Source organism: Scyliorhinus canicula, chromosome 7 (genome assembly GCF_902713615.1).
Source record: "Scyliorhinus canicula chromosome 7, sScyCan1.1, whole genome shotgun sequence".
Classification (NCBI taxonomy): Eukaryota; Metazoa; Chordata; class Chondrichthyes; order Carcharhiniformes; family Scyliorhinidae; genus Scyliorhinus; species Scyliorhinus canicula.
The window spans coordinates 83,793,688-83,817,909 of NC_052152.1; the positions used below are offsets into that span (position 1 = coordinate 83,793,688).

At 44.3% G+C, this 24,222-nt stretch overlaps 1 protein-coding gene across 4 annotated transcripts in view; it reads right to left on the reverse strand.

The window, feature by feature from the left end:
• LOC119969087 (cilia- and flagella-associated protein 47-like) overlaps positions 1–24,222 on the reverse strand; it is an 868,530-nt gene that overhangs the window by 498,998 nt on the left and 345,310 nt on the right. For all 4 annotated transcript variants that reach the window (XM_038802287.1, XM_038802288.1, XM_038802285.1 and 1 more), the window contains exons 33-37: positions 22,540–22,647; positions 18,791–18,989; positions 14,202–14,299; positions 10,969–11,085; positions 2,790–2,924 (exon numbers count right to left, since the gene is read on the reverse strand). In XM_038802287.1, coding sequence (XP_038658215.1) covers positions 2,790–2,924; positions 10,969–11,085; positions 14,202–14,299; positions 18,791–18,989; positions 22,540–22,647 — 657 coding nt within the window. The remainder of the gene's footprint in view (positions 1–2,789; positions 2,925–10,968; positions 11,086–14,201; positions 14,300–18,790; positions 18,990–22,539; positions 22,648–24,222) is intronic.

Below are 24,222 nucleotides of genomic sequence, written 5' to 3' on the forward strand. Positions count from 1 at the left end.
CGGCGGGGAGTTAGAGTGAGTTAGAGTGTTGGAGGGGGGATCTGGAGGTTGTGAAATCAATGCAGGAAATGCGACTGATTGTGGCCTCCGCAAGGCACTCCCCGCCGAGGCCCCAAAAAATAAAAGTCCCGTTCAATAGCATGGACACTTCCGGCACTATACGCACCAGGAACAACTCCTCTAAACCCTTCAAAACGGGACTCTTTTTTTTTTCATTAAATCGCATCCCATGCCATGTTTCCCATCTGTGTGCTTCACGCCCTGCCCACTTCCACCTGCTGGCAATAATTGGATCTACCAGAAATGAGGGTGGGAGTTCTGCATCCAAGTTCCACCTACATTTTGAAAAGGCCGCTGGAGTCCCTAAGGGCTGCATTTTCGTGATGTAGTAGGGAAGGTTAACTCGGGAAAATGCTTGACCTGGCAGGTCCTGTCTCCTTTAAAAATACCCTCATCTTGGGAAGGAGGGATCAGGATGGAGTTGGTCCCCATGGCTTTGTCACTTCTAGATTTAATTATTATGACAAACTCCTGGCTGGCCTTGTATTTGTGCTCCAGAACCTCCCGATCTTTATTCTAAAGGCTTTTTTTAGTAAGATGAATGCACTGATCTTGGGGTTTGTGTGGGTGGGGAAAGCCCCACGGGTAAAGAAGGTGCTGCTGGAGCGGAGATGCCGGGGGAGGGGGGGTGCACTGGCCTTGCCAAATTTTCTAAACTACTACCCTGGCAGCAAATATAAGACTCTCCATCTACCAGACATCATTCAGCTCCTCGTGTTCCTCCACTTTCTGAATCGCCTGACTCTGGGTCTCTGGGAAAAGGCGAGTCGGATATTGGGACATCAATTGAGGAAGCAGGAGGCGGCAAGCGGATTTGGAAAGGTGATGGATAGGGGAATACCAGACGGGATTTGTGAAGAGGAGGTATCAGTCGGCTAACAAAACATAGGAGCAGAATTAGCCCACTCGGCCCATCGAGCATGCACCGCCAACCAATCAATGAGCAGATGAAGGGGGATTTTAAGAAGCGGGAGCCCGTTGGTGGGGCAGGTGCAGTTCTTCGCAGTTCTCCCGAGGTTTTTATTCGTGTTCCAGAACCTCCCGATCTTTATTCCAAAGGCTTTCTTTAGGAAGATGAATGCACTGATTTGGCGGTTTGTGTGGGCGGGGAATATAGCCATGGTCAGGAAGTGAATAGTGGAGGATGGGTTGGTGTGGGAGCGGATGGAGGCAGCCTTATGCAAGGACACTTGTTTCGGGGTACTGTTAATGATGCCGCTGCCGTTCTCACCGGCCAGGTACTCCACAAGTCCAGTGGTGCTGGCAGTCCTGAGGGTGTGGGGACTGTGGCGGCAACACCGGAGGTTGGAGAGTGCCTCGGTTTTGGGGGGGGGGGGGGGGGGGGGGGGGGGGGGGGGCTAGACGTGCGGGGTGGCGGCGGGTAGAGATTGAGCGATTGAGCAGTTTGGAGACCTATTCGTGGGGGGCAACATTTCGAGCCAGCAGGGATTGGTGCAGGAGTATGAGCTGCCCAGTGGGAATGGGTTCCAGTACTTACACAGGTGTGGGACTATGTGAGGTGTCGTCCTATCCGACTTGCCCCCCCGGGATTGCAGGACAAGGTGGTGTCGAAAACAGAGGTTGGCGAGGGCAGGGTGTCGGAGATTTACAAAGAATTAATGGACTAGGAGGGTGCCCCAGTAGGAGAAGTTAAGCGGAAGTGGGAGAAAGAGCTGTGGAGGGAGTTGAAGGCTGGGTTATGGGAGGAGGCTCTGAGAAGAGTGAACGCATCTCCTTTGTGTGCTCGACATTTTTGCAATAGCATGCCTTTAGATTCTCAAGTAACCCTGATTTTGACTGCTTCACCCCCAGTGGCTGTGCCTTCAGCTGCTGAGGCCCTAATCTCTAGAATTTTCTCTCTAAACCTCTCTGCCTCTCTGTGGTCATTTCCTTTTTTTAAATACTCCTTAAAATCTACCTCATCTACCAAGCTTCTGATCAACAGCCCTGATATCCCCTTATGTGGCTCGGTAAAGCACTTTGAGATGTTTTGATACATCAAAGGTGCTGTATAAATAAAAGTTTTGTGTTTTTTGTCAATGTCTCCCGTACAAAGCAGGAGGGGTGGAAACGTAAACTTCACCTGCTCACTTGAAATGTCAAGCACAATGGCCTGCTTCAGTATCACAGTTTATACAACTCTCCTCAGTTCTATGTTTCTCAATACAAAACAGTATTTAATTTGATGTATTCCGCAATGACATCATTCACTGTTTTGACTCTTGTCTCTGTGGAGTGAGGCCTAGTTTAAATGTGTTGCATAATGATTTTGAATTTACATCAGGTAACTGGATTCATGTCCAATGATTACCTCAACAGATATATAAATAGTCATCACCATGTTAAACTGGCAATAATACTGTCCAAGGTAGCTTTAATGCCTAGACTTCTACTTTTCACATAATGTCAAGTCAAAACAAAATGATTTGCAGTGAAAATATACAATCCCCAGCCCCATCCCCAATCAACAGCTTAACTTTCCATTTGTGGAATGTCTGTAAACTGAATAATTCAACCTGCTGTCATAGGGTAACATTTTGTAAACTACATTCGGGAATCAGAAAATTAAACTGAAGTTAATGCAAACTGCTCCAATGTTTTCTGCAATGTTGCTCTGAACTTCAACAACCCCTACCTTAAGCAAAGATGGAAAGATTGGTGCAAAATAGCACATGGGAAAAGATATGTATAAATTGCTATGATTTCGAAAGGATCCTTATTTTACTCACCTGTTTCACAACTGGAGCATGCAGGGCACCAGTGAACTCAACAGTAATCTTAGGACGATAGTTAGGAAGTCTTTGATACAAATAAACGCACAGCATAAGCATTGTGACAGGATTTGGATCTGAGATGTCGGTGGCCTGTTCAATCAACAACACAAAATTCCTCATATTTAAAAAAAAAATTAAATTAGCACTTTAACACTGTTATTGTTAGTGATCTGCATGTTTGTAGAATTGCATGATTGATTTTTAAAATGTCATCCTTGCTTTCAAGTCCCTTCAAGGCCTTTCCTTTACTTATCTCTGTAACCTCCTCCAACCCCACAAACTTCCAAGGCATCTATGCCCCTCTTATTATGGCCTCTTATACATTCCCAATTATAACAGCTCCATGCCTCCAGTTGCCTTGGTCCCCAAGCTGTACAACTCCCTCCCTACACCTGTCCGCATCCTTGTCTTGCTTTCCTCCTTTAAAGTACTTCTTGAAACTTAAAACGTTGGCCAGCTTTTGTCATTTGACCGAACATCTTCTTGTGCGACTCAAGTATCATACATCTTTTTGCTATGCTCTTGAGACGCCTTAAAGGCACTTTATAAACATAAGCTGTTGTATGCAAAATTACAAATTTGATTATTACATCGAAGAATTTGCAGAATAACTGCAATGAAACTAGGGCAATTATTTATCAGAACAATTAAATCTTTGATTTCTTTACCAACCATATTCTAAAGAAATGCAGAGCTTCAATAACATAAATTGGGAGGAGAAAAACATGCGACTTCTGACTTTTATGTCAGTAGCCAGGAAAGATAAATTTAAGATCGTGAAGAACACAGCGTGGGCTTCTGAGAAATTTTTGCATAGGTTCTGGAATATACTTCACCAGAAACTATGGAGGAAGCTGAAACTATTGTGGCTTTAAAATATTTGTAAAATTTGAACTTGGAAGGTATACAGAAAGGGCAGGAAGAACGACGAAACTGATAGATCTTCCAGATAGCTTGAAGAGATGGTATGAATAGCCTCCTTCTATACTGCTCTATAATTCTTCATCTGTTTTCTCAGGTTTTTAGTCACTATCCAGGAAAAACACAGCTGATGGGTGCGATTCTCCGCTCCCCACGCCGGGTGGGAGAATCGCGGGAGGGCCAGCCGACTCACGACACGCCGCCCTGGAACCCCCCCGCGATTCTCCCACCCCCCACCCCCCCGCTCGGAGAATCGACGCTCGCCGTTTTTCACGGCGACCGCCGATTCTCCGGCCCGGATGGGCCGAGCGGCCTGCCGTTCCCGACCTGTTCACGCCGGCGGCAACCACACCTGGTCACTGCCGTCGTGAACATGGCACCAAAGGCTCGTTTGTGGCTTGTGGGGGGCGGAGAGGGGAGTGAGCACCACGGCCGTGTTCAGGAGGGGACTGGCCTGCGATCGGTGCCCACCGATCTTCGGGCCGGCGTCTCCAAGAGAAGCACTCTTTCCCCTCCGCCGCCCCGCAAGATCAAGCCGCCACGTCTTGTGGGACAGCAGAGGGGAAGATGGCAACCGCGCATGCGCAGGTTGGAGCCGGCCAACCTGTGCATGCGCGGCTGACGTCACTTAGGCGCCACCGTCGCGTAATTCTCGGCGCGTCGCCTTGACGCCCGGCGGCCGAGATTTACGGAGCGCCGCTCCTAGCCCCCTGGGGGGGTGAATAGGGTGCGAGGAGCGGCCTCCGAGGCCATCGTGAAACTCGGCCGAGTTCACGACGGCCTTCCCGATGCCGCGCGGGAGCGGAGAATTCCGCCCGATATCTTTACAAGCAATTGTGGCAAAATCTAGCTCTTTAGTATTTGAAAGAAATCTCTGATTGTGAAAGAAAATATGGTTTTAATAGATATCTGAAAATATATTAATATCTTAACCATTTAAGGTCAACAGTGATTATGTCAAGAAGCTTTCTTCTTCTTCAGCGATCACTCGCTAATGAGCATGATTATCTGCCTCAGAAAGTCTGTGTTACTGGTCATGGGTTCTGTGGGTCCTCGTGTGGCTGATGAGCCTGATCCCAGAGTCGCATCTCCGACCGCACACTAGGCAATTGTTTCCGGGAGGTGAGATTGGTCCTTGGACTCGAGATAGTTGGCATTCTCAGGCTCCTTTTCTGGACTTCCTCTTGCTGTCGGGGGTCCTCAAATAATTGTATCCCCTCCCTCCAGAGGTTCCTCTAAGTAAGTCTCTTCTGAGCAAGGGTCTCTCAGGCATTGACATCCATGTTGCATTTCTTGAGATAAGCCTTCAGGGTGTCCTTGAAGTGCTTCCGATATCCTTCTCTTGTTCAGTTCCTTGAGCTGCAGGAAGATGATTTGCTTTGTCAGTCAGGACTCTGACATCCTAAGCACATGGCCAGCCCAGCAGAATAGGTTTTGGATGATCATGACCTTGATGCCGGTGCTCTTTGCTGCTTCAAGAGTGCTGATGTTAATATGCCTGTCCTCCCTGTTGATGTAGAGAATCTGTCTCAAACAACGTTGATGATACCTGTCTGGGTCCTTGAAGTGGCATTTGCAGGTAGTCCAAGTTTCTGAACCATACAGAAGAGTTGGGAGGATGACTGCCTTGTACATGAGAGTTTTGGCCTCAGCACGGATATTGCAGTCGCTAAAGACTCTTGTTCTCAGGTGTCCGAAGACTCACTTGTAGGTTGGAGGGAACCCCCACATTGATGTCAGCCTCAGATGAGAGGTGATTCCACAGGTAGGGGAAATAGTCCACGTTTGGGAGTGTTTCTCTTTTGTTCTTGATGGGAGGAGAGGACGATTCATGCCGTGGGGTGGGTTGGCAAAGCATTGGAGTAATCTTGAGGCTGAGTCTGAGACTGATTCTTTGGTATGTTCCCATGAATCCATCAAGCATAGATTGGAAATTCTGTTCTGAGAGATGGCATTGCCATTTAGATGTATTAGTATATTTATTCAGTCAGGGGATGTGAGTGTTGCTAGGTAGGTCACCAATAATTGCCAATTCCTAATTGTCCCTGAGAAGGTGATGGTGAGCAGCCTTCTTCAAATGCTGGAGTCTGTAGCCTGTTCAGAAGTGAATTCCTGGATTTTGGCACAGCAATGTTGAAGAATCAACTAATCATGCATTGCCATGTCAGGATGGTACGTGATCATGAACGTGGCGGCCTTTCCATGACCCTGCTGCCCTTGATCTACTAAGCAATAAAGCACCCAGATTTAAGAACAAAGAACAATACAGCACAGGAACAGGCCCTTCGGCCCTCCAAGCCTGTACCGGTCATGGTACCACCCTTGGCCAAAACCCTCAGCATTTCCTAGTGCCGTATCCCTCTACTCCTATCCTACCCATGTATTTATCGAGATGCCTTTTGAACGCCGTTAATATATCTGTTTCCAAACCTTCCCACTCCTGCCGCTAAGGGGGATTCAGGACAGGGTAGTTTCCAGAGGGTGGGTAGGAGAAGGGAGCGTCTCTGACATTTACAAGGAACTTATAGGGTCAGAGGAGACGCAGACCAAGGAGCTGAAGTGCAAGTGGGAGGAGGAGCTGGGTGGAGAGATAGAGGATGGTCTATGGCCGACACATTGAGTAGAGTCAACACGTCCGCAACATGTGCCAGGCTCAGCCTGATACAATTCAAGGTCATTCATCGGGCACATATGACAGTAGCCCGGAGTAGCAGATTCTTTGGGGTGGAAGACAAGTGTGCAAAATGTGCAGGAGGACCAGTTAACCATGTCCACATGTTCTGGACATGTCCGAAGCTTAGGGGATTTTGGCAGTGGTTTGCAGATGTCATGTCCACCGTGTTAAAAACAAGGGTGGCGCTGAGTCCAGAGATTGCGATTTTTGGGGTGTCGGAAGACCCGGGAATCCAGGAGGAGAAAGAGGCAGACGTTCTGGCCTTTGCTTCCCTGGTAGCCCAGAAACGGATATTATTAGCTTGGAGGGACTCAAAGCCCCCGAAGTCCTGCCTATCGGACATGGCTAGCTTTCTCTGTTTGGAGAAAATCAAGTTCGCCTTGAGAGGGTCAATGTTAGGGTTCGCCTGGAGGTGGCAACCGTTCGTCTACTTCTTCGCAGAAAATTAATCATCAGCAGAAGGGGGGGGGGGTTAGTTTAGCTTAGAGTAGGAGGTTAATAAAGGTGGGAACTGTAAGGGAGGGAGTCGGCTTTTGCACTATGTTTACAGTTTCATGTACATTGTTTATTTTGTTGTTGTTACAATACCAAAAATACCTCAATAAAATGTTTATTTTAAAAAAATATCTGTTTCCACAACCTCTTATGTGGCAGCGCGTTCCAGGCACTCACCTCCCTCAGTGTAAAGAATCTGCCTCATACATCTCCTCTAAACTTTGCCCCACCAACCTTAAACCTGTGCTCCCTAATGACTGACCCCTCCGCTCTGGAAAAGAGTGCCTGCCCATCCACTCAATCCATGCCTCTCATAATCTTGTAGACTACTATCAGTTACCCTCCATCGTTCTAATGAAAACAGTCCGAGTCCATTCAGCCTCTCCACATCGTTAACACCTTCCAGACCAGGCAACATCCCGGCAAACCTCCTCCGCACCCTCTCCAAAGCCTCCACATCCTTTTGGCATTGTGGTGGCCAGAATTGGGCACAATATTCAAAATGTGGCCTAACCAAGGGTCTAAACTGTAGCACGACTTGCCAGCTTTTATACTCAATGCCCCGTCCAATGAAGGCAAGTACTCCGTATGCTTTCTTGACTACCTTTCAAAGATCTGTGGACCTGCACGGCCAAATATCTCTGACTTTCTATATTCCTAAGAGTTTTGCCATTTACGGTATATTTTCCCTCAATTTTACACCTACCAAAATGTATTACCTCACATTTGTCTGGATTAAACTTCATTTGCCAGTTTTCTGACCAAGTCTCCAACCTATTTATGTCCTGCTGTATTCTCTGACAATTCTCAACACTATCTGCCACTCCACCAACCTTGGTGTCATCCGCAAACTTACTTATCAGACCAGCTACATTTTCCTCCAAATCATTTAGGTATACTACAAACAACAGAGGCCCCATACAGATCCCTGTGGAACACCACTAGTCACAACCTTCCATTCAGAAAAACACCCTTATACTGCTACCCTTTGCCTTGTGACCGAGACAGTTCTGTATGCATCTTGCCACCTCACCTCTGATCCCGTGTGACTTTGCCTTTTGTACCAGTCTGCCATGAGGCACCTTGAGAGATGTTGTCAAAGAAGCCTTGGCAAGTGTCTGCCTTGCACCTTGTAAATGGAATACACTGCAGCCACAGCCCACTGGTGTTGAAGGAAGCGAAAAGCGATGGATGGAGTTGCCAAGGCAAGCAAGCAGGCTGCTTTGTTCTGGTTGGAGTTTCCCCAAGTGTTGTTGGAGCTGCACACATCCAGTCAAGTGGAGAGTATTCTATCGCATTCCTAATTTCTCTTTTGTAGTTGGCAGAAAGGCTTTGTAGAATCAGGAGGCGAGTTATTCACCACAGAATTCCCAATCTCTGACCCATTCTTGTAGACACAGGATGTATGTTCCTGGTCTCATTACCAGTAAGTTTCTGATCAATGCTGACCCCCCAAGATGTTGAGGGTTGAAAATTCAGTGATGGTAATGTAATTTGTTGTCGGAGCAGGTGATTAAACTCTCCCTAGTTGGAGACAGTCATTGTCCAGTAATTATTGGGTGCAAATGTTCCTCACCACTTATCAGGTCAAGCCTCATTGTTGTCTTGGTTATGCTGGCTTCATTATCTAAGGAACTTAGAGTGGTATTGAACATGAAATAATCATTAGCATTGACTTTATGATGGAAGGGCTGGTCATTAATTTAAAAAGCTAAAAGGTGATGCAAAGGGCACTACTACCCTGAGGAACTCCTGCAATGATGTCCTGGGACTGAAATGAATGGCCTCCAAGAACCACAGCCACCTTTCTTTGTGCTCGGTATGACTCCAACCTGCTGAAGAGTTTTCCCCCCTGATTTCCACTGACTCAGAATCTGCCTTGATGTCAAAAGGAGTCACTTTCACTTCCTATCTGCAATTCAGCTCTTTCGTCCATGTTTGCACCAATGCTTAAACGAGGTCTGCTTACTGACACTGGTAGAACTCAAATTGAGCAACAGTAAGGAGGTTATTGCTGAGTAAGGGTCCCTTGATAACACGGCCATTATCACTTTTCATCAATTTGCATGTGATTGAGAATCGACTGGGTGATAATTGACCAGATTGGGTTTTTCTTGTTTTTTGACGACAGGACTGACCTGGTAGCCCTCCACTTTGTTGTGCAGATGCCAGTGTCATTATTGTACTGGAGCAGGTTGGCTGATGCAGCTGGTTCTGGAGCATGAGTCTTCTATACTGCAGCCAAGATGTTGCTAGGGCCTATATCATTGAACGTAGCCAGTAGGTCAGCCATTTCTTGATATTACATGGAATTGATCAAATTGGCTGAAGACTGGCATATGTGAAGCCGGGGACCTTCGGAGGAATTTAAGATGAACAGTCAGTCACTCAGCATTCCTGGCTGAAAATGGTTAAAATGGCATTGACTTGTCTTTCGCAATTACGTGTTGGGTTATGCCGACATGGAAGAGGACAATGTTTTTGAAGCCTACGCCTCAAGTTTAATTGTTCACTGCCATTCATGATTGGATGTGATAGGCTGCAGAACTTTGACCTAATGTATTAGTTATAAGGTTGTTTAGCTGCGTGCATATCACGCTGCTCCAATGCATGCGTTTAAATTCTGCGTTGTACCTTCTACAGGTTGACCTCATTTTCAGACATTCCTGGTGTTGCTCCTGGCATGCTCTCCTTCAGTTCCTTCAACCAACGTTGATCCCCTGGCTTCATGATAATAGTGGAGCAAGGGCTTTCCTAGGTTTTAGATGGTGGTTTAGTACATGCATGCTGCTTCTGATGGCCGAACTGGGCAGCCAAATGGGGCTTTAGGCCATTTCAGCCCAGTGGTAGGGCCACATTTTGCCCAGTTCATCAATGAAGGATGTCCTCAGTGTGAAGGAGACTTCATCTCCTCAAGGATTGTGTAGTGGTTACTCCTACCAACACTGGTATGAACAGATACATCTGCAGCAGATAGATTAGTGAGGATGAGGTCAAGTAGGGGTTCCCTCTGCGTGGGTCTCACCCCCCACAAATCCAAAGATGTACAAGGTAGGTAGATTGGCCATGCTAAACTGCCCCTTAATTGGAAAATAAAGAATTGGGTACTATATATTTTTTTTAAATTAAAAATAAATAGGGTCTCCCTTGTCCTGGTTCTCTCAACATCTGCTGCACGTTCAGCCTGACAGTTATATCCCACATGATGGACATTGAATTTGCCCACCCAAGAAGGAATACTGATGCATCAGCTGAGTGATGACAGCAGGCAGTAATCAACAGGAGCTTTCCTTGCCAATTTTTGACCTGATGCCATGGGATGACTTAATGGGTCCCTGAGTTAATATTGAGAACTCCCAGGGCCACATCCTTCCCACTGCATACTACTCTGCCATCACATCTAGTGAATCTCACTGCGGTAGAACAGAACTTGGAGATGGTGATGGAAGTGTCTGGGATATTGGCTGAAAGTATGATTCTGAATATGGCTGTGTTTGGTTGTTGATTGACAAGTCTGTGGGGTCAGCTCGCCCAGATGTTAGTAAGATTAATTTGAAGGATTGATTGGGCTGCCTGTTCTGGTGGTTGATGCCATCTGGTCTGTCTAGTTTTAATCATCTTAATATGGTTTATGGCACCTTGATAAAACTTAGCAGCTTGCTCGGTCATTTCAGAAGGCAGCTAAGAATCAATCACATTGCCTGGAGTCTGGAGTCACATACAGGTCAGACTGGGTAAGGATGGCAGATTTCCTTCCCTGAAGGTCATGATTGAACAGATGGATATTTATGACAATCTGGTAGGTTCATTGTTATCATTGGTGATATCAATCCTTGCCTCCACATTTTTAGTTAATTAATTAAACTTTAGTTAATTAACTAAATTTAAATTCCCCAGTTGCCATATCAGGATTTGAACTCCTGAATCTAGATCATTAATCCATGCCTCTGAATTTGCTTGTCTAGTAAAACAACTAGGCTACTGTACCCATGACTTTCATTCAGAAATGAGAGAAATTGCACAACAATTAATCATTCAGTTTACCTGTATATCAAAATCTAGGCCAATGGCATTGAATGCATTTAGGATGACCAGACTATTATGCAGACATTGCTCAGGAGCAGCTGGAGAAGTGTACATATTTTCAAAATGAGTTACAATCTGCAAAGAAAAACAATGTGTTTTTGTTGCATGAATCTCCAAACGAAAATTAATATTAAATGATTTCAAATGTAACTAAATATAGCGTTGTTTCGACAAAAATTATCCAGAGTACAAAATAGACAAGTAGAACCAGATTATCATGATCAATGGGACACCAACCAAATAATTTGTCTCAACCAATTTTAAACATAATTGCAAACAATAAGACCCAGGGATGGCGCCCTGGCTCCAACATCCAAAATGTTCTTGGCTGATTTTTGTAGTAACATCTATAATAATTTCAGATAGTTTCAAATCCCCTTCTCCTGAATTATTTTGACTCTCAGACCTTTGATCATTCTCAACACTGCAGACTTTGAGGTATTTATCCATTCCTTGATATCGAGGCAAGATTTCTATAACATATAGAGCAAATGAACAACAAACTGAGGGTGGAATTTTTGACTTTGTGTCTATTCAGGTACAAAAAGCAGAACATAGCTTGCCAGCTGCACTGGCGACGGTACCCACCCTCCCCCCAACAGATAGGGAACTTTTAAATGTCGTCTCCCTCCTCCAGTGTACCAAGCTAGCCAGTAGTGACTGGTTTCTTCCCTGAGATTTCAAACTGCCTCTTCCCAGATTAAACAACAATCTTTTTCTCTGTCCCAGCAAAGGGCTATTGAGACTTCACAGATTTTAAGTATTTTATTTCTCACATTCAAAATACAATTGTCAGTCAAGCACAAATTAACCAATCATTCAACATATCTAAGGTCCCAGAAGCCTGTAACCAACTAAACTTGCAGCATTACATCAGGAAAGTTTTGACACAATATTTCTTTTTTTTTATATAAATTTAGATTAGCCAATTATTTTTTCCAATTAAGGGGCAATTTAGCGTGGCCAATCCACCTACTCTGCACATTTTTGGGTTGTGGGGGCGAAACCCACGTAGACACGGGGAGAATGTGCAAACTCCACACGGACAGTGACCCAGAGCCGGGATCGAACCTGGGACCTCAGCGCCGTGAGGCGGTTGTGCTAACCACTAGGCCACCGTGCTGCCCTGACACAACATTTCTGATACTGTTAGCTGGGCAACTCTACATGGAATATGATTGTCTCGTCGGACCCAATTATGGACTAGAAAGATATAAAAGTATCTTATTTCAACTAACCGGGTCCATACTATTCTTCATATCTTAATAGCCTTTATCCAACTTCTGACAGCATTGGACAAGGGAACCAAATGTATTATCTCCAAGTTTGCAGATGATATAAAGTTGGGTGAGAGGGTGAGCTGTGAGGAGGATGCTGAGATGCTTCACTGGGATTTGGACAGGCTGAGTGAGTGGACACATGCATGGCAGATGCAGTATAATGTGGACAAATGTAAGGTTATCTGCTTCGGTTGCAAAAATAGGAAGGCAGATTATATTTGAATGAGTGTAAATTGAGAGCAGTGGATACTCACGAGGGCTTGGTGTCCTCATTCATCAGTCACTGAAAGTAAGTGTGCAGGTACAGCATGCAGTAAAGAAGGCAAATGGTACGTTGACTTCATAGAGAGAGGATATGAGTATAGGGACAGAGATGTTTTACTATCAATTGTATAGAGCATTGGAGAGGCCATAGCAGAGTATTGTGTGCCGTTTTGGTGTCCTTTTCTGAGGAAGGATGTTCTGGCTATGAATGGAGTACAGCGAAGGTTTACCTGGCTGATTCCTGGGATGGTGGGACTGTCATATGAGCAGATATTAAATCAGTTAGGATTATATTCATTGGAGTTCAGAAGAGTGAGAGGGGATCTCATAGAAACTTACAAATCTCTAATGGGATTAGACAGGATAGATTCAGAAATAATGTTGCCGATGGTGGGGGAGTCGAGACCTATGGGTCATAGTTTGAGGTTAAGGGGTAAACCTTTTAGGACTGAGGTGAGGAGAAATTTCTTCACCCAGAGTTGTGAATTTGTGAAATTCACTACCACAGAAAGTAGTTGAGGCCAAAACATTGTGTAATTTCAAGAAAGAATTAGATATAGCTCTTGGGGCTAAAGAGATCAAGGGATATGGGCGGGGAAGGTGGGATCAGGCTATTGAATTTGATAATTAGCCATGATTATAATGAATGGCGGAGCAGGCTCGAAGGGCCAAATGGCCTCCTCCTGCTTCTATTTTCTAGGCTTCTATGTTTCTATTCGCAACTTAGTTTTCGCCAATTCAATCTTCTAGGGTATTTATGCATGAACCTTCTGCTCACTGCCACTGTAATTTTCTCAAGGTAGCTATGAATGTGATTGTCACAGGTAAATGAGTAGGGCTCAGAAAAATAGTCCCGAGGTCAACAACAGGTGAGCCACAGTTATGCATGATGGCATACCCGATTTTGAACCTCCTTACAGAATATGCTAATGGGTGGACCAAGATAATCCATTTTTGTCCCAATACCACTCATCCTGGAAATCTCGCAATTCTAATTTTCATCCTATACCATATACAAGGACAGAACATCTTTCTCTTGAGAAAGAACTCAGATATTATCTGTAGATTAAAAACATCTTCTACAGTAGTAAAAATGTAGGGCAGAGGTTCTTTGTGTGCTTATTAAAGTCATATATTTTGTTTTCTTTAAATTCTCAAGGTGTGCTGAAAGATTTAGTGCTATCCAAGTTTGTTTCATAGGCTAAATTGTTTTACTATGGATGCAATCACAATCTAATCAGAGAATTGGGGAACAGCAAATTGGCTTTGTCCTGACTAAACATAACAGGCTAAATATAACATCAATCTGCTACCTGATGCTGGAAATAAACTGACGAAGGTTCCCTTCAGGGTCAAATTAGGTCATAGGATCCAATTTGGACCGGAAGTTTAACATCAACGTGAGGCACTTCTCACATAATCCTGACATTTAACTTTTATAATATTAATGCATCCCATGTGGAAAGAAATTTCATACAGTTTAATATGATACATTATATACAGTAAATTAGTGCAGCATCCAAAGTTGCAAACTTGCTTTGGATGTAACAGAATCGACCAACAGTTGACCAAGTCTGCACCTGGCTTTAACAAAAAAACAGATAGCAAGAAACAGTAAATGCAGCAGCTTATAAAAATATCACGTACCAGCTGGGGGCAATATGCAGCCACGACAGCTGCCAACACTACACCATCCAACAAATCTAAATCAAAATTTATTATCCAGCGTGTTGGTGGTACGGCACCTATTTAAAACAGGGATGAAAGTGCAAAGACAAACCAGTCATATAAAATTAAAAATAAAGATAAAGTTTGGATTTGGAACTTTATAGTCAAACTTTATAATTACACATTTTTGAGAACAGTCAAAATAAGATTTTCAGACTTCTACTCTTGAACTTATTAGAGTTTCTTTCGAGGAATAGGGAGAAATTTGGCAATTAGAAACCACCTATTGTACCATAACCTAGTACAATAATGTTCTATTCAAGTAACCTAGCTTTTGTGTTCTTTTGAAATTTGATGGAAATAATTTGATGCATTTATACATCATATAAGATCATTTAATAAATGTGTACATAAAATTGTCATGAATGATTAGAAACAGATCCAATAAAATTAAGCAATAAAGTATGGTATAGAATTGTGAAGTGGCTGGAAGCCATTATGTTCGTGAAGTACCAGGGCGCTTTTTACATTACACTGTTGCTACTGCTAAAATAATCAAGTATCATTGTACCATGATTATTGTAGAAAATCAGGAAGCCAGAGTTGAAGAAATAAAGTATATGGGGTGGAATGCAAAATTGGAAAATGTTGCAAAAGTAGAGAACATTGAGGACATGGCAATATTTGGAAGCATGGATGAAGGATTTGAAACTCGTCAAACAGGTGACTAAGGGCAGGATTCTCCGACCCCCCCCCCCCCCTTGGGTGGGAGAATCGGCGGGAGTCGGCGTGAATCCCGCCCCCGCCGACGTCCCAATTCTCCCGCCCCCCTAAAAACCGGCCCGGCACAAGTCCGCCGCCCGCCTTGGAGAATGGTGGGGTCTGGAGTGACTCAATGGGCGCCGAGGCCGCCCGAATTCTCCGGCCCGCGATGAGCTGAAGTCCCGCCCGCCTGTAGCCGGCGTAAATTAGAGTAGGTCCCTTAGAGTAGGTCGTGGGGGGGATCTGGCCCCAGGAGGTGCCCCAACAGTGGCCTGGCCCGCGATCAGGGCCCACTGATCCGCGGGCGGGCCTGTACCGTGGGGGCACTCTATTCCTCCGCATCGGCCAATGTGGTCCTCCGCGTAGGCCGATGCGGAGACAAACCCTACCGCGCATGCGCAGGGATAACGGCAGCACTCGCTGGTGCTCCCACGCATGCGCCGACTCGTGCTGGCTGGCGGAGGCCCTTCGGTGCCAGTTGGCATGGCACCAAACCCCTATCCCGCCAGCCGGCAGGGCGCCAACCACTCCGGGGCGGGCCTAGCCCCTGAAGGTACGGAAGATTCCGCACCTTTGGGGCGACCCGACGCCGGAGTGGTTCACGCCACTCCGGTCCGCCGGGACCCCCGCCCCGCCGGGTACGGGAGAATCCCGCCCTAAGGGGTTGAAATTCATGTCGGTCCATTTTCAGATCAATAATTAGTGTTAAATTGGTCAGGGACCCGTATTATAAATAAATAGATTGCTAGTGGTAGCCCTGTTATTAACTATCAACATCCTGGAGGCTAGCACTGACCAGAAACTAAACTGGATGAGCCATATGAATACTGTGGCTACAAGAACAATCAGAGGCGAGGCATCCTGTGGTGAGAAACTCACCTCCTGACTCTCCAAAGCCTGTCCACCATCTACAAGGCACAGGTCAGGAGTGTGATGGAATACTTCTCACTTGCCTGGATAAATGCAGCTCCAACAACACGCAAGAAGCTTGATGTCATCCAAGACAAAGCAGCCCACATGATTGGCACCCCATCCACCACCTATGCACAGTGGCAGCATTGTGTACCCATCTACAAGATGCACTGCAGGAACTCACCAACAATCCTTCGGCAGTACCTCCCAAACCTGCAACCTCTAACACAGAGAAACGCAAGGGCAGAAGATGCATGGGAACACCACCACCTTGAGGTTCCCATCCAAGTCACACACCATCCTAACTTGGAAATATATCGCCATTTCTTCACTGTCACTGGGTCAAAATCCTGGAGTTCCCTTCCTAATAGCACTGTGGGTGATTCTACTCAGGATAGACTGCAGAAGTTCAAGAAGGCAGACCACCACCACTTTCTGAAAATGAATTAGGAATGAACAATAAATGCTGGCCTAGCTAGCAAAGCCCATATCTTGTGAAAGAATAAAACAAAGAGAAGAGGGACAGTGGGTCAGAGCAGTTCAAAAAACAGCTAATCAGAGTGAGAGCGTGCATTCTTACCCTGAAAATATCAAGGTCTTAAGGGTATAGTGTAGATGTGAGGACTGATCCATAGACTTCTAAACCTATTGTGAAGCATGGCAGTGAACCTGCACACAATGAAGCATACCAGTTCAGTCATATTTGGAATCATCTAGCAAGACATACAGGTCATGCAGTCAACCATGAATGAAATTGCCAGTTCCAAGAAAACGGCAGTGGGTCACACAATGATGGAACCTTGGTTAGACCTCAGTTAAAATATGGTAACCCGTTTTGGTAGTTTTTGAAAGAATGCAGAGGAAGACCACACAATTTATTGTTTAAACTATTTAATAGGTTCAAAGAACAGGGACTCTATTTTTTAGCGATTCATAGACCAAGATTGATTTGACTAATGTTTTAAAAGTGATGCAGGAATAGATTGTGTTTTCATAGGCAGCTTGTTTCAATTAAATAGGTTAAAGAGGATCAGAGGTGACAATTTCAAGTCACGAAAGGCCAGAACTCATTTAAATGTTAGGTTGTTCTTTTCCCAGAGAATAGTAGAACTATAGGATGGGTTGCTGACTCATGCTGTAAGCAATGATTTTCTGTATTAGAAATAGACTAGGCTGGGGTAGACAACACCTCATAGAAAAGTTAGATACTGTAATATAGCATTAACAAAGGCCATAGTGGTCTCCCAAGAGGTTCGAAGAAGAATATTTCAATTTGTTTTTCCCTAATTAGTCAATATAATCGTTTTTGGATCTCTCAGGAGCGAAGCTTTAGGGTAGGATAAGAAGAATTAACTAAAGTTTTATTTTCCTGTCTGTCATTGCTCTATCTGGCAGTTTTACTGGGAGCTCAGACTCTTGTCAAAGTGACTCTCGGGTCCAGGACTTCCTCGCCTACAGGAGCAGCAGCAAGCCTCCCATTTTTGCAATGCTATTGCCCTGTTTCGGCACAGTGTTTGGTGGGATGCAGGTAGTCATCCCCCTCCTGCACTATATAATGTGGTTTGGAAGTCCTTTGGTTTGCATTCTTGTAATAGTTGCAATTACAAGGTTATCAGAGAATAAAGGTTTCTGGACCTAAAAATGTTATGTACCCCTGAAGATATAGGCATGTCCCTTAGCAGCCACAACATCAAGTAGAAGCTATGGGGCATGATTTAAACACACTAATCTTAGAAATTTGGCCTACAAGATAAAGCAAAACAGGATTATAAGGCACTTCTGATAAATATTTCATAGAATTTACAGTGCAGAAGGAGGCCATTCGGCCCATCGAGTCTGCACCAGCTCTTGGAAAGAGCACCCTACCCAAGCCCACACCTCCGCCCTATCCCCGTAACCCCACCCAACACTAAGGGCAATTTTGGACACTAAGGGCAATTTAGAATGGCCAATCCACATAACCTGCACATCTTTGGACTGTGGGAAGAAACCGGAGCACCCAGAGGAAACCCACGCAGACACGGGGAGGATGTGCAGACTCCGCACAGACAGTGACCCAAGCCGGGTATCGAACCTGGGACCCTGGAGCTGTGAAGCAATTGTGCTAACCACTATGCTACCGTGCTGATTATTGGCTAAGGGTAATAGGACACTGGTGAACATATGTTCTCCAGCATATATTGACACAAAGTTCTGGGCCTTGTTTTCAGAAGAGGGCCATTTGTGCCATCGCGTCTGCACCAACCCTCCGAAAGAGCATTCTACCGAAGCCCACTCCACTGACTTATCCCCATAACCCCGCACATTGATCATGGCCAATTCACCTAACCTGCAGATCTTTGGACACTAAGGGCCAATTTATTATGACAAATTCACCTAACCTGCATCTTTGGACTGTGGGACGAAACCAGAGCACCCAGGGGAAACCCACACAGTCACCCAAGGCTGGAATCAAGCACATGTCCCTGGCGCTGTGAAACAGCAGTATTAACCACTGTGCCACCATCCAGGAACCTCCAGCTTTTTCCAAATACATAAGTGATACCAAACCTGGCTCTGGAAATAAAAGTACCAATCCAATTATTAGAACAGCCAAGTATTCTATCCTGAAAACAAAGCATTAACCACAGAATCAATGATATTCAACAATGGTATCATCTGTTCCCTATTACATCAATGAGAGATTCTCTTGTTAAAACAATATCCAACATCCTGGAGTCACTGGTACCCAAGGCCCACAGCTTCGCATTTTAACTAGTTCAAAGAACTGAAGCCAGTATTATAGTATTGGTTTAATTTATCTGTGCAGGTAAGATAGTTGCACTCTTTATAGTCTGCCTTAAGATTCCAAATACCACCCACGTAAAACGAAAATTCAAACATTTCACATTTACCTTTCTGGGAACATTCCCACACTACATTTCTCATTGTCTCATAGTTATGGTTGAGCCAGGTTAGCAGGACAAGTTCGCCAGTGGAATATATATTGCTGGAACGGGGCTCAGCATTTATTCTTGGCATATTTTCCAAGTGTTTCGCCTTGCAAAAAGTACCATTGATATCCTTCACTGTCAATTGAGAAAGAACGAAAACCTAAAAAAATACACATCAACTTGATGAACTACAATACTGTTCAGTAGTGAGCAAAGACAATTGTGAATTAAACAAGTAACCGTTGAGATGCACATTGTCCTTTTTAAATTTGTTTTGTCATTTTAACCCTATGCAAAATAGCAGGGCCAAAGTATTTCTATTTTGCTTAATACAAACTTACAGATCTCACATAGGACAGGTAAACTAAACATAGGTTCAGTTTATTTGAAGGTGGAGTATAGGATTGCTCAGCAGACAGATTGGTTATAAAGATTCAGCAGCTGCAACTCCTTCACACCACATATGGTTAACTAAACTGCAAGCTCCTCTGAGCAATGTCTGCTGGTCAAATGGTTTACACCCTGGCTATTAACTCATTAACATATTTACTCAGTGACATCACAACACCCACTTCCTCTTCTTCCCCCATCCACAAGTTTGCATTACATACATTAAGAGGGAAAATACATATACATTAGATTTATGTTTACACATAAATAAATTTGTTCAAGAGTTTAAATATTTAAGGCATTACGCTTTTAACAGTGTATAACTATTAGGTGGTTTAATATTCCTCCTAGATTTCTTTTTAAAACATTTTTCGAGACATTTTGAAGACCCAATTATTTTTTTCCAATTAAGGGGCAATTTTAGCATTGCCAATCCACCTACTCTGCACATCTTTGGGTTGTGGGGGTGAAACCCACGCAAATACGGGCAGAATGTGCAAACTCCACGTGGACAATGTCCCGGAGCCAGGATTGAATTCAGGACCGCAGCGCCGTGAGATTCCTCCTGGATCTCATAATGGTATAGGCTCTATGAGATCTAGAATTATCACTTGGGTGTCCTTGACTTGTTTGTGTGTTGATATCTTGTGTATTGTAGAAGTGCTGATTATTTTCATGTCAGTCTTCCACAATTTCACTCTTGAATTGATCTTTGGATGTGGTTTAGACACACTTAGTCTCCCATGTCTTAAGTTGCATAATTCCCTTAGCCGGCTTCATTTCCTTCATAACATTGCTCCATTCGATACTGTAACTTAAATTATATAGGGCATACTTTGGATACCTTTGTGGGTAACACCAAGTTCCCTGTGTAGGATGTAGGGCTCAAACATTTTGTCCTACATGCAGGCTAAGCACCTGCACATTGGTCTTATACCATCTTCATTCTCCCTTGTTTTTCTTGAAGTGTCTCCTCTACTCCTGAGGCATGGGGCAGGTGATGGCATGGTGAGGTTGTTCTAACAGCCTTCAGGACATGATTTCGGCTGGTGGTGATAAACCCATGTCTATAAGTGCTGCTCTTAAATGTAACATGACAATACGGAGATATTGTTTAGTTTCCCTGCACATATTGACTAACAACTTAATGGCATGAACCATTCACTCGGCGAGACTATTGCCTCTGGGATTATGTGATGAGCTTGTCACAATATGTTCTCTTCAGCCATACCGAACAAGCTGAAAATCAAATTCATAGTATCTGCCACAGATGTATTTCAGCATCCCTCAATTGTCCAATGATTGGAAACTTGGAAAAGTCATCAGTGACAAGAAGAAATCCATTGCCATGGATTATAAATAAATCTGCTGTAATTTATACTAAGGGTATGACAGAATTTTATGAGGGTGCAAAGGTTTTTGCATTGATATAGCCTTGGTGTCTCTGGCATGCTTTGCACTTCCTCACTGTCTTCTCGATATTGTTGTTTATCACTGGTCGATACAAAGATACCGCTCCAGGTGCTTGTTCACTCTATGTCCAAATTCCCCTGTCTAACAGTGCCAACATGTCCTGGCAAAGAACGTCAGGTACAAGCACCTATTCTCCCTTGAAAATCACACCTCTTGAAGTATTTGGTTAATCTTTGTATACCCAAATATATTGGAGGGTGTCTGGCACTTCTTGTATCATATCAGGTCAATCTTTGACAGTGACTCTCCATAATGCCTACAATCATGGATCATTTGCTCTTTCCTCCTGAAGCTGGTTGCACTGTGTTGACCAAAATCCATCAGATTAACCGTATTCTGCATTGTCTGTGCATTCTACTTGTAGGTCGAGAGAAACATCCACAGTTTTTTTCTCCCCCAGGTTGGATAGCCTGTGAAGTGTGTCGGAAATAACCATTTTGCTACTAGCTTTACAAGTCGTAACCCTGTATTTTGTTTCGGATGTTGTTGTAGTCTGGGTGGCGCACTCATCAATGGCTTGTCCAGATCATTTCAGATAATTTGTGGTCAATTTTCACAATGAATCATTTACCAAGGGTGGCACATTGGCACAGTGGTTAGCACTGCTGCCTATGAAGCTGAGGACCCGGGTTCAAATCCAGGCCCTGGGTCATTCTCCGTGTGGCGTTTGCACATTCTCTCCGTGTTTGCATGGGTTTCACCCCACAACCCAAAGATGTGCAGGATAGGTGGATTGGCCACGCTAAATTGCCCCTTAATTGGAAAAAAATAATTGGGTACTCTAAAAAATGTTTTTAAATGAAAAAAAAAGAATCATTTACCAAATAGGTATGTGTGGCACCTTGTGAAATCAAATACCAAAGCAAGTGTTTCACACTCTATATTAAAAGAATTGGATTCCGCTAATCATACATTATTGGAACTAAAGACAATTGGTTGCTGTCTTACATAATGCATGCTCCCAACTCTTTTTGAGATGTGGGGTGTGCGCTTGTGATGGGGGAGAGGGGGATTTGTTTGAGGTAGGGGGGAGGTTTTTGAGGTGGGAGTGTGTGTTTGAGGTGGGGATGTGTTTAGGGTGTGTGTGCGATGTGTGCATGAGGACGTGGGTGTATGCGTATAGGTGTATGGGCATGGGTGCCAGAAGCCAGATTGTGCCCACGATTTAGGGCATCAAATGAGTGTAGGTGTGAAAGGAAGGCATTTGAAGTAGGCATGGTAGTGAATTTTCCATAATTAAACAGCAGGGTGCAGACATTTCCATTAGGAGATAAGGAAGGGTTTGATGTGGTGTTAAATTTCAAAGGGCAGTAAAGGTTTTACAACATGGTCAGAAATAAACAAGGTAAAATTATTCAATTTTATTTGTCCCAAAAGTAGAGCAATAGAACACACACGCATAGACCCACACATGCACCATACACAAACACACATACGCTACACACATGAGAATATTAGCAATTTCTCTTCCTCAAAGTTAGTGCAATTTGTTTTAAATGCTGTTTTGAAAAATGGATCTGAATTAGTATGAGGAAGGAAACTCCTTTTCTCAATCGGCACATGGATACATTTTGTTTCCATTCATATCTTTAAATACTAATTGCCCTTCCAGTTAAAGCAATTGTACATACATTTGAATTGAATAAGTTTTTAAAAGTTTGTCCTCTAGTTTCCTTTAAATACTTTTAAAATATGAATGAGCATAAACTAAAAGAATGTAAAGGACAATATTCTGCTAATTTAACAGTTGGATAGTACTGACATATCCAGATAAATAGAGCATAGTGCACATACTTAGACCTTCTGAATTCAGATAACAATGTCCTCCGCATCTTTACACATTTTACCTTGTAAATCTGGAGCAGAACCTCAGTCCATGCACGTTTGCTTACAGACTCAAACACATCATCGCTCAGGCTAAAAATCTCAGCACTTTCAATATTCTGTGAACAATTCTAAAAAAAGAAAAATACACTTTTGGTTTAGGTGCTGTCCATTTAGTATATATAAATTACAACACTACATTATTGCCAGTAGTACTCTTTTCCCAGCCTTCCATAGGTAAAAGAACAAGAAACACCCGAGGTGGCTAAATGTTTCAGATAACGTTGCAGCTACTGATTTGAGTATCATGAAATTAAAAATGGTAAAAACAGTTCGGAGTGGCATGACAAAACAGGATAGTTTCCATTTGTACTATGTTGAAGAAATAAAAAAACAAGCAAGTTTGTTCAAAAAAGTAGTTTGTGCGCCTTTCCTTAATTCAAGCAAAAGAAATCACCAAAAAGACACTCTTCCTTATCCGTAAGGGAATACTACAGACTCTTGATCAAAATACAATGTGAACAATGTGCACCATGACAGGCTATCTAATTAGCAGAGTCTTTTTTTTATCCCTGCTCCCCCAGCCACTTATATATATCCCCAATTCTTCCCTCCCCATCCACATCCGGAAGCAGCAATCGCTCCAGCAGGGTGTATCCCGGCAATCAAGGGAACCCCTTCCAGATATTTTGTGCAAAGTCCCTAACCTGTAGATACCTGAACTCACTACCCCTCGGCAGCTCTACCTTAATTCCTCCAGACTGGCGAACCCTTCCTCCAAATACAAATCCCTCACCTTGACCAGCCCCACTTCCCTCCACCTCCTGTATACACTATCCACCCAACCGCCCGGCTCAAACCCATGATTCTCGCACAGCGGCGTTAGCACCGACATACCTTCCACCCTAAAATGCCTCCTCAGCTGATTCCATATCTTCACCGTGCACTGCACCACTGGGCTCTCTGAATACCTACTCGGAGCTATTTGCAATGCTGCTGTCACCATAGCCCTCAAACTAGATCCCTTACAAGATTCCTCCTTCATCCTAACCCACTCTACCCCTTCTCCTTCCCACCACTGCCGCACCTTGTCCACATTCGCCGCCCAATAATAATGAAGCAAGTTTGGCAATGCCAATACCCCCCTGCTGCCTCTGCCGCAGGGTCCTCCCCACCCTCGGCACCTTCCCCGCCCATACAAAGTCTGAGATGATTGTGTCAACTTTCCGAAAAAAAGACCTTTGGTATAAAGATCGGAAGAGCCTGAAAGATAAACAAGAACCTCGGCAGAATATTCATTTTCACCACTTGGACCCTCACCGCCAACGTTAAGTGCAGTGTATCCCACCCATTAATATTCTCCCTGGCCTCTTCCACCAGCTTCGTTAAGTTCCCCTTATGGAGCCCCGTCTATTCCCTCACTACCTGAATCCCCAAGTACCTAAACCTATACCTCGCTACCGTAAATGGCATCGCCCCTAAATTAGCCCACTGTCCCAGCTCATTCACTGGGAATACCTCGCTTTTACCTACATTCAGCTTGTATCCTGAGAACCTTCCAAACCTCCCCAACAGGCCCATAATCCTTCCCATACTCTCCAACGGATGCAAAACATACAGCAAGAGGTCATCGGCAAAGAGCAACACCCGATGCTCCCTCTGTCCCCTCATTATCCCCTGCCACTCTGCCGACCCCCTGAGAGCCA